This window comes from Microtus ochrogaster, chromosome 7, assembly GCF_000317375.1.
Source record: "Microtus ochrogaster isolate Prairie Vole_2 chromosome 7, MicOch1.0, whole genome shotgun sequence".
Lineage (NCBI taxonomy): Eukaryota > Metazoa > Chordata > Mammalia > Rodentia > Cricetidae > Microtus > Microtus ochrogaster.
Genome location: NC_022014.1, coordinates 71,152,023 through 71,162,809, shown reverse-complemented (window position 1 = coordinate 71,162,809; position 10,787 = coordinate 71,152,023). Strand labels below are relative to the sequence as shown.

General features: G+C 40.4%; 1 protein-coding gene across 2 annotated transcripts in view; it reads left to right on the top strand.

The window, feature by feature from the left end:
- Kat7 (lysine acetyltransferase 7) overlaps positions 1 to 10,787 on the top strand; it is a 38,565-nt gene that overhangs the window by 14,887 nt on the left and 12,891 nt on the right. The window contains exons 5-8 of one of the 2 annotated variants that reach the window (XM_005350611.3): positions 382 to 464; positions 3,661 to 3,750; positions 5,513 to 5,611; positions 8,878 to 8,988. In XM_005350611.3, coding sequence (XP_005350668.1) covers positions 382 to 464; positions 3,661 to 3,750; positions 5,513 to 5,611; positions 8,878 to 8,988 — 383 coding nt within the window. The remainder of the gene's footprint in view (positions 1 to 381; positions 465 to 3,660; positions 3,751 to 5,512; positions 5,612 to 8,877; positions 8,989 to 10,787) is intronic. The other variant, XM_005350612.3, reaches the window with a different exon arrangement.

The following is a 10,787-nucleotide window of genomic DNA, read 5'->3' as shown; positions in this document are numbered from 1 at the left end:
AACTCACAGAGATCCGCCTGCCTCTGCCTCCCGAGTGCTGGGATTAAAGGCGTGCGCCACCATCGCCCGGCTCATTTGTTTTTTTTTTGGTTTGTTTGTTTGTTTGTTTTTTGAGACAGGTTTCTCTGTATAATCCTGGCTGTCCTAGAACTCACTCTGTAGACCAGGATGGCCCCAAACTCAGATCTGAACTGCCTCTGCCTCCTGAATGCTGGGATTAAAGGTGTGCACCACCAGGTACAAGTCGTGTTCTTCACAGCACTTCCTCTTGGTAACATTTGTTTGTTAAAACAGGACAGTAAAATAACAGATTATTGTCAAGAAAAATCTCTTCCTAAGTGTGCATGTTCTTCCTGGAATAAGTTTTCCCTCCTTTAACAGGACATCTTACAGGAAAACACGAGAGACATTTCTCCATCTCAGGATGCCCGCTCTATCATAACCTCTCAGCTGACGAATGCAAGGTAACTGTGTGCTCCTTTCTTCAGGGCGTGCTCTAGAATGCTTGCTACTTGACCCACACTTTGCTAAGCACTCGGGGTGCAGCAGCAACAAGGGGACAAGGTCTTGTTCTTTCATGTATGTGGAGGAAGCAATGAAAAAAAATTTTTTTTTTAAAAAAACAAAAACTCGCTACATGGACAAATAAAAGAATATCATGTGTAATGAGTGTTACAGAAGAATTAATAGAGAGATTTATCTTTAGAATATTGGGAATTTCACCTTTAGCACATTCATTTCCTTGGTAACTGACTTCATAATCTGCCAGGGACAAATCTTTTCTACTCAAGCAGAATTTGCATAGCTAGTTGATCCCATTGTTCCACCTCAGGCTTTAACAAATCCGTGAAGTTGTTTTGCTTTTTCAGCCATTTTCAAATGTTTATTCTTCTGTTCATTCTTCAGAATACTATTCCTATCTGTTCCTATCAGTCACAATCTATTCTTGGCTAGTTCTTTTACATTCTTCAAAAACACAGTTCCTAAATAACCTTTGGGACTTGGGGTTGATGTGTTTGAGACTCCAGCCTAAGGTCCTCTTTTGTTCATTCCTGTGTGGGTTTCTGCTCCCAGGGTGGATCATGCTAATTATGGGGAAGCAAGAATTGCAATAGTAATTAAATAGAGGGCTCAGGTAGTCTTTGGACAAGTTCTCCAAGCTGAGGACTTTGACTACACCGAAGTGTTAGTTGCTGTTTTGTTGTTGTTCCTTTGCTTACAAGGCCTGGGTCACAGGTTTATGCCTGTGTGAACAGGTCTCATTTGGAAAAGAATTCAATTTCCTGTTCTTTTTGCTTCAGGAACTTGTTCATATTTACAAGGTCTTGGGGTGGAGTTGGGAAAGCGTTTCTTCACATGTTTAAATTTTCACTAAGTAAAACTTGAAATGCTTACATGTATTTTTCATGTTGTCAAAGACCCTGCTCTTTATTTTCATTCCAAATCTATCTGTATGAGACAGCTTCTGTGTTGGCTTTGCTTATCTTCCCACTGTCTTCCTTCAGCTGGCTGAGAGCAAGCATGGTGGTGTCAGCATCCAACTCAGGTGCTGACCAAACACTTCTTTCTTTGAAAATAACTGCAATGGTGTTTTCGTGATGCTCCTCTACTGCTTATCTTTAATACAGCAATCTGATAGTGCTTTGTTTTACATCAGTCTACCTGAAGCATAACTTTGAAGAACATGGCATGCAGCAATATTTACCAAGTACCTTAAGCAGTTTATTTTAGAAATTTGAGGAACATTTTAGACCAGGGAAGAAAATCCTAAATAAAGGAAAAGGTTTCTGTTGTAAATTTTTCCTGTGTGTCCTCTACAGGGAGATATGACGGGCATCATCTTTTTACTGCTGGACTGTGTGCTTGGAGGAGGGCACTAGAGTCAGAGCCTTTGTACATGCTAGGCAGATGTGCCGTTATTGAGCCACTTCCCTGATGAAAGCTCTTAAATTTTAAACAGCCTGCATATACATGATTGCTCTTGCATTTTCCAGCAAACCTTTTTTATTGTCTTTTTTGTGTGGCTGCATATACCTTTTATGGATAACAAAGGATTCAGTTGAGTAAGATAAAATAAAAAAACAAGGGGGCTGGAGAGATGGCTCAGAGGTTAAAAGCATTGCCTGCTCTTCCAAAGGTCCTGAGTTCAATTCCCAGCAACCACATGGTGGCTCACAACCATCTGTAATGAGGTCTGGTGCCCTCTTCTGGCCTGCAGGCATACACGCAGACAGAATATTGTATACATAATAAATAAATAAACAAACAAACAAATAAATAAAAAACAAAACACTTGTGATCAAGGAGTTTGCATTCTCATGGGGGGAATTGTGAATTAATAAGTAAATATAAGTTTATGCCATGATAAACACCATGAAAAACACCAAGGTGAAAGTAGCGTACTGTTATTACTAGAGGAGGTCAAGGAAGCCCTCTCTGAGATTGTTATGCATTCTAGAACATGGTTGGTGTCAGAGGAGTGGAGATAGCTAAGAAGGATTATGAGCTGGAGATAGACTGTTGGGCTTGAAAGAAGGTTGTGTGACTGGAGCATGATAGGAAATGAAGAAGCAGGATTGAGATCATAAGGCCTGTAGGCCTTAGCACAAGGATTACATTTTTATTCTGATGACAGTAGAAACATTTGGAGGATTCTGCAGAGAAGAGGTAGTCATTGAAACAACCATTGTGGAGAATGGCTGGAGAAGAAAGAGATGAGACAGGATAGATAGATTGGAAGCTATCTTAGAAGTTCTTGCAGTAAGTGGTAGCTTGGACTGTTGTGGTGTTGGTAAAATTCTAAGAACAGATTGGAGTCAGGATGTGTTTTGAAGGGGAGCAAGCTAGTAGGAGTTGGGCTTAGTAGAGATAGGAGAAAAAGAAATGAAGGATTGCATCCAAGTTTTAAATCAATCAGTTGTTGAGATGGTACCATTTGTTGATATTGGAGAGCAGTGGAATGGAGCAGATGTGAGAAATATTGGTAGTCTTCTTTGAGGCTGCTAAGTGATTAACCCAGTAGGCAGGTAGATATGAGGTGTCAGTTCCCAAAGGGTGAAATTGAAATTAATGAGAGCTAACAGGATTTTCCTGGGGTCTGCTGTCTACAGAGTTGTGTTTGCTTGTAGACTTGAATTCAGGTTTTTCCCTCTTTCCTTTCCTTCAAGCTCCCCCACCCCCAATCCTTTCTTAGTCCTCGAGGCGGGATCTAGTCTCCTTGTGCTGCATAGGCTGGTCTTAAAGCCCTCTAAGCCCTCTCAGCCTGTTTGCTAACTAAGACGATGGGCAAATGTCACTGTGCCCATGCTGAACCCAGATTTTTCTGATGTTTTCTTCATATTTGCTCACTTCCTTGTACTTCTTCACAGTTTCCTATCAGCATAGTGGAAGAATTTCAGGCCAGAGCCATCATTCCTACTGAAAGTCTCAACTTTACAACATTTAGCTTTGATCATTTCTCTTCTTTGATATCTAGTGGCTGAGAAAGCACTGTGTGAGCCTTGTCTCACATCTTTCTGATAGAAATAGAAATAATCAATAATAAGAGTACTTTACTTTAAAAGAGTAGTGCAAATCCAAGGGATTATCACAAATTCTTTTGCTTTAAGTATATGTAGTCTTAGAAGCAGGTGAATTTATTGACATTGTTGATGGTTGCAGGTGAGAGCACAGAGCCGGGATAAGCAGATAGAAGAAAGGATGCTGTCCCACAGGCAAGATGACAACAACAGGCATGCAACCAGGCACCAGGTATGGGCCTTGTGAAAGCTCTGGCCAGCCAGTTTGAGGTCTGTCTTTTCGGATCTCCTTTGCCCCATAACTGTCTTTATAGGCAAATTCATGCCTCTTGTTTCCCATGGCACATCAAAATCACTGGTCTTTCAGACATCAACTTGAAATCATGTTTGGCTTTCAACTAATAATTTTTCATAAAGCATATAACGTTTTTCTCATAAGTGGAGGACTCAAGCTATTCATAATAATAGTAACAGTAGTAATAGTATACAAATTTGTGGTTATTTGAAAGGTTACATTGCATTTCCATTTCCTTATTTCGCATCCTTATTTTAAACCAGTGTGGTTGGCTTCCAAACACCTTTGACTTTCCTGGCATATTTTCAATATCACCAGTGGCATTTCCTCAGTATTTGACATTTTGTCAGTTGTGCCAGATTTACTTCTGTTTTTCTGTGATTTTCAGAAAGCATCCTTGTTTTGTCCTAATCTCCCACTCTGAACATTCAGGCCGCATAGACTGTGCTTAATTCCTTGCTTCTTCCTAAAGGACTTTGATCTTTCTGAGAACTCTGTATCATTACCATGAAGAGATTACATATATATCCTTCAAGGCTTCAAGCAAGTCTTAGCTCTTGTAAGAATTCTTCTAAGACCTTCTTCTGCAATTAGTAACTCTTTCTCTGTATTCTTCTCATACTTTCTTCCAAATGTGAGCCTTTGTAAAGTATGAGTCACAGCTGTCATCTCTCTGTTTCCACAGCTGGATTGTAAATAACTAGCAGAGGAGTCACAGTGGAAAGAAAGACTCCGATCTCTCATTAGCTGTGTTTCCTGGGCAGGCCAGCATGTAGAATAGTGCCCACCTGTCAGGGTAGTCATCTAACGTGTATGGTATCTGACCTCAGTGCTTGGCAGGCAAAAGCAGTCTGTAACTCATCCTTATCCTTTTTGATTCTGTCATAGGTTTTATTTTTGCTGTTTTTTTAATGCTATTATTGTTGGAACACTAAGTAATAGTACTTAAAATCAGAATTTGTACAGTTAAAATGATCTTTATTTTTTATTTTGGTAGAGATTTCCATCTTATTTTAGTTTTTTGATAGGAATTTTGATATATAGCCCTTATAGGCCTGGAACTGGCTATGTAGACCAGACTGGCCTGGAACTTACAGGAATCATTCTGCTTCTGCTGGGAATATAAACATGAATCATGATGCTCCTGCCTCCTCCTTCGTGACTTCACTCTTCATTCATATTAATTAAAATAAATTTGCATTCCCAAAAGGGCAGTAAAAACATTGGTTTGAATGGTAAAAGAATCTACCGATTTAGGATTATAAAATTTACATATTATTAACTGTGTGGTGGTACTGTTCCTGGCAGTTGTTTTGGTTTTTTTTTTTTTCTTTAGAAATTTTTTTTTTCCTTTTTTAAAGAAAAGAAAAGCTCAGTATTGTTGGTGGTCCATGTCTCTAATCCCAGCACACTAGAGACTGAGAAAGAGAAAGAAGGATTGGCTGCCAGGGCTATGTAGAGAAGACCCTTTTTTTCTCTTTAAAAAAAACAAAAAAACCTGACATGGTAGATTGGATTTGTAATCCCAGCACTTGGGAGATAGAAGCAAGAATAGAGGTTCCGGGTTTGGAGGCGTCCTTGGGTTTCATGAAATCCTAAAAAAAAAAAAACAAAAAACCTTAAAAGAAATTTTGATGTTTTGAAACTTATCTTCATAATGAGTTTTCTAGCTAACTTCTCTATTCTGTTTTTCTTTTAGGCACCAACAGAAAGACAGCTGCGATATAAGGAAAAGGTGGCTGAACTTAGGAAGAAAAGGAATTCTGGACTGAGCAAAGAGCAGAAGGAGAAATATATGGTGAGGAGAAAATCCAGTCCTTTCTTAACCTGAACCCAATCCTCACACTTGAGCCTAAGTGTCTGCCTTTCATATTATTTAGTTGTTTCCTTTAAGGGGATCCAGTGAATTCTGAGGGGTTTTTTTATGTCACTTAGTAACCTGCCCCAAGTTGGAGCTGTTGAGTGGGAGACAAAAGGGCTTATACAGATGAAACAGGAGTTTGTTTTTGGACATTCCATCCCCTAGGCCTTGCAGATGCAGCTCAATTGGTAGAATCCCTTCACTGTAGTTTTAAGTAAAAACATTTAAAGAGATGTGGCTCTGTCCTCCCAACTGCTCTGAAGGCTGAGGCAAGATGATGAGCTCCAGGCCTACCTGGCTACCAAGTGAGTTCCAGGTCAGCCTTAGCAGTCTAGCAAGACCCTGTCCCCAAGTAAAAAATGAAGGGCTTGTCATATACATCAAAGTGGCCTGGGTTCAATCTGCATTCTGGGGGAGGGGAGCAAATTTGCCTACTAGAAGAAATACTGATGACATTAGAACTGTCTATATACAGTAAAATATTTAGGGGCTGGAGATACAACTGAGCACCAGAGCACTAACTTTGAATATAATATGCTTTTTATAGTAAAAATTCGGAATAGCATACAGAAGATTAATCTACCTAAAAATAGCCACAATTAGCATTTTTTGAAGTTTGTAGCTTTCTCTATTGTAACTACGTATTGTCATTTTCATTATATGTCATATGCCATAGCACCTATTTGTCTTTTCACTTGAAGATCTTTAACTAATATCTTCATGGTAAAGTCTTCAAACAGACAGTGATGATGAACACTTTTAATCCCAGTACTCGGGAGACAGAGGCAGGCAGATCTCTTGAGTTTGAGGCTAGCCTGATCTACAGCCAGGGCTACGCAGAGTAACCTTGTTTCCAATGTGTGTGTGTGTGTGTGTGTGTGTGTGTGTGTGTGTGTGTGTGTGTGTGTGTGTGTATGGGTGTATGTGTGTGTATGTGGCTTTTTAGGTAACAATGTATTTTTACTGAAAATGTATTAGTACTTGTTTTCTGCTGAAATATAGCCATACATGGTAATATGTCCAGAGACCAACCTGGGCAGCATAGTAAGACCCTGTTTTGAAAACAAAACAAAAGAAAGGAAAGTCAGGAGTGATTACTCACACCTGTAGGAAGGCCATGAGTTTGAGGCCATTGTGGGCCACAAAGTGATATCTAAGGCATCCTGGACTATAGAATGAAACCCTGTCTTGGAAAAAAAAATGAAGAGAGATCAAAAATTAGAGACTATTTCCAGTAAAAATCAGCCACCCAAGATACTGCATATTAATAACATGTTGATAAGTGTTCACTTGGTCTTTTTCTGAGTATTTTTTTCTTCATAGAATTAGAATGCTATTCTGCTTTGTCTTTAGAATAGGTAACAAATGTATGATTTGTAAGTTGTAGCTGAACTTACCGAGAATTTGTAACTAAACACATGTAGTGTTTTGTTTTGTTTTTTGAGATAGGGTTTCTCTGTAGCTTTGGATACTATCATGGAACTAGCTAGCCTGCCTCTGTCTCCTGAGTGCTGGGAGTAAAGGTATGTGCCACCACTGCCCGGCAAAATATTTAGTTTTATGGGTGAGGTGGAGGGCTCTGGTAGTGGGCTTACCAGATTAGGATGCATGCTTATTTTTTGTTTGTAAGTTGAGTTGGGGAAGCACAATGATGTGATTGACTGAGAGACTATGATACACTATTCTTCACCCAGGGGGCAGTCCCATAAGATGGATCTGTTCACTCTGGAAAAGGGCTTAGAAAAGGTAATGAACCTTTAAATTAATACAGGTAGAAAGAGCATATAATATAAAAGCTCTTGAGCTGTTTAACCTTACAGACATCTACTTTTCACTAGCTTGAGATATGTTATTTGGATCCTTCCTGATTTCAAAAATTCTAGATAGAGGGGGCTGGAGAGATGGCTCAGAGGTTAAGAGCACTGGCTGCTCTTCCAGAGGTCCTGAGTTCAATTCCCAGCAACCACATGGTGGCTCACAACCATCTGTATTCAGATCTGGCACCCTGCTCTGGCGTGTGGGCATACATCGAGGCAAAATGTTGTATACATAATAAATAAATCTTTAAAAAAAAATTCAGGATAGAAATTTTTCTTGTTGCTGAGTGGTGGTGGCGCATGCCTTTAATCCCAGTACTTGGGAGGCAGAGACAGGTGGATCTCTGAGTTTGAGACCAATCTGGTTTACAGAGTCAGTTCCAGAACAGCCAGAGCGACACAGAAACTCTGTTTTAAAAAACCAAAAAAGAACTTTTTCTTGTTGCTTATTTTTTTTTTCCTTTTGAAATAGGGTCTCGCGTGGCACAGATTGGTCTTGAATTTGCTAGTCTGTGGCCAAGTCCGGCCTGAAACTGATTATACACTTCCTGAATGCTGGGATTACAGGCCTGTGACACTGCCCCTGGCTGATTTGTCTTTGTTTTTTGGTCTGGGGAAGTGGCTCAGTTGGTTGAGTGTTTGCCTAGTATGTAGTACATGCCAGATTTGATTCCCCAGCACTGTGACATTCTTGTAATTCCAGCACTTGGGAAGTGAGGTCCTATCTCAAAAAGTAAGAAAAGAGGGAAGGTGCAATGACATTTTCAAACTAGAAGAACTCAGTAATACTTAGAACCTAAACTTTTAAGTCACAGAGTCCAAATTTCAAAAAGCTGCAACAGAGTGACTCAGTTTAGCCATAGGAAATGTTCGTATGGTGAGTGCTTTCTTCAGATGCTGATGTGTTTGCTAAATGTGGAGTGTTCTTCCTGGGTGAATCTTCCACTTCTGGGGGAGGTGGAGCCTAGAGTGGAGAGAAGAGGGCTAGAACCAGGTTTAAAAGAGAAGTCTTCCTTCTCCACCATCCTTTCAGGGCAAGAATACTCATAGTGACCAGCTTGGTCAGATTTGAACTTATTTTTAATTTTTCTTGATGTTTAGCAAGACATTGTTAGAGATTCTAGCTGTGCACTTGGGCTAGGGCTGTAACATGGGAGCCTTACGTGTTTGCAGTCAGTGAGGCCCGGCCATGTCCTTTGTGTTGTTAAGATCCATAGGGTGAGTAGGGGCAGCCTCTGACACTGACCTGTTAGCAGTTGCCTGAGCTCAGTTCCCCACACCCAGTGTTTAAGTCCTTCGTAAATCGTTTCTAGTTCAGCTTGGCATCTATGGAAATGAAACGAACCAAGTTCTACAGATAGTAAAACCCCTGGTTATTTTTCCTAGGAACACAGACAAACCTATGGGAACACTCGGGAGCCTCTCTTGGAAAATCTGACAAGCGAATATGACTTAGATCTTTTCCGAAGAGCACAAGCCCGGGCTTCTGAGGATTTGGTGAGTATCAAGAACCCCAAAGTGAGGGGAGGACCCTTATGCAAAGCCCTTAGAACTGCCAAGAAAGGTGATTAGCAACCAGTCTGATGGGAGTTGGGTATTCCACTGCTTCATCTCTGCCCATCACAGCCTGTCATTAGAGATAGTCTTCCCATTTTCATGGAAAGCACATCACCTTTTTCTTTTCCCGTTTTCTTAAATTTTTTCTCTTATCTCCCTCAACTGGAAGATTCAATTTGGCTTGAGGTAGTAAGGCTAGTTAAAACTCTGGGTGCTCCGAGCAAGGAACTCAGGACCACAAGGGGTGCACCCACACACTGAGACAATGGGGATGTTCTTTCGGGAACTCACCAAGGACAGCTGGCCTGGGTCTGAAAAAGCTTGGGATAAAACCGGACTCGCTGAACATAGCAGACAATGAGGACTACTGAGAACTCAAGAACATTGGTAATGGGTTTTTGATCCTGCTGCATGTACTGGCTTTGTGGGAACCTAGGCAGTTTGGATGCTCACCTTACTAGACCTGGATGGAGGTAGGTGGTCCTTGGACTTCCCACAGGGCAGGGAACCCTGATTGCTCTTTGGGCTGACGAGGGAAGGGGACTTGATGGGGGAAGGGGAGGGAAATGGGAGGCGGTGGTGGTGGCGGTGGAGGAGGCAGAAATCTTTAATAAATGATTAAAAAAAAATATAGAAACCAAAAAACAGCAAAAAAAAAAAAAAAAACAACAAAACTCTGGGTGCTCTTTTGTCTTGGTTGGATAAAATTAACAGTTCTGAGAACCTCGAGACTTGAAGGGCTGCAGCCTTTTGTAGGGTTTCTTTTCATTTCAATACATTTACCCTAGAAGCATAAAAATAACAGTGAAGGAAAGTGGCGAGGAAGACTACAGTCAGATAGTTTATTGAATTCATTGATTTTTGATAAGGAGGGGAATCTCATCTTGTTGTCTAAACAAGTTTCAAACTTCTGGGCTCATGCCATGCTCCCACTGATTATAGCTGCACTCCTGATTATAGCTGCACTCCATATTCTTGCAGAAATGCCCTTTTTTGTTTGCTTTTGATAGAATTTTTTTTTTCATATACTTGTGACTGGCTTAGAATTCACTAATACTGGCCACTGTTTCTACTGCTAAGATTTCAGGCATATTCAACTATGTCTGTCACCTAGACAGAATTTTTATCAACTATGATATTACAACTGTGATAAAACAAATTAAATGTGCTTGGGGAAATTTAGTTTGTAGTGTTAATTTCATCTCTGCTCCTTCCTTTTATTATGTCAGTTGCAGGAGGCAGGCTTTGGTGACTGTCCTCTGACCTCTGCATTTACATACACACAATAAATTAGAAATTAATTTTAAAAATTTAAAACAAACAGAACCAGGAATGGGCTAAGATTGTAGCTCTTTTGGTAGGGTGCTTATCTGGGATCCAAGAACCCTGGGTTTTCTCTCCAGCACCACGCAACTCAGTGTGATGGTGCACACCTTTAATTGCAGCATCTGAAAATGAAGGCAGAAAAGCTAAAATACAAGAGACTTTTTTATTTTACGATTCTGGGCAGTATAGCTGGCAAGTTTTCTGTGTGAACTGCCTGATTTTCCCTGTTCAGGTAACTCTCATTAGTGGCTGTCTCATGGTTAGAGGCCAGTCTAGCTGATTATTTTATAGCTTAGCCACTGGCCTGGCCTAGCAGAGTCTTTTTTTTTTTTTTTTTTTTTTTTTTCTGCCTCTCACAGAGGATCTTAAGTGCATTGCCATGCTTAGCACAAATTTCCTATTTTCTTCTGTGA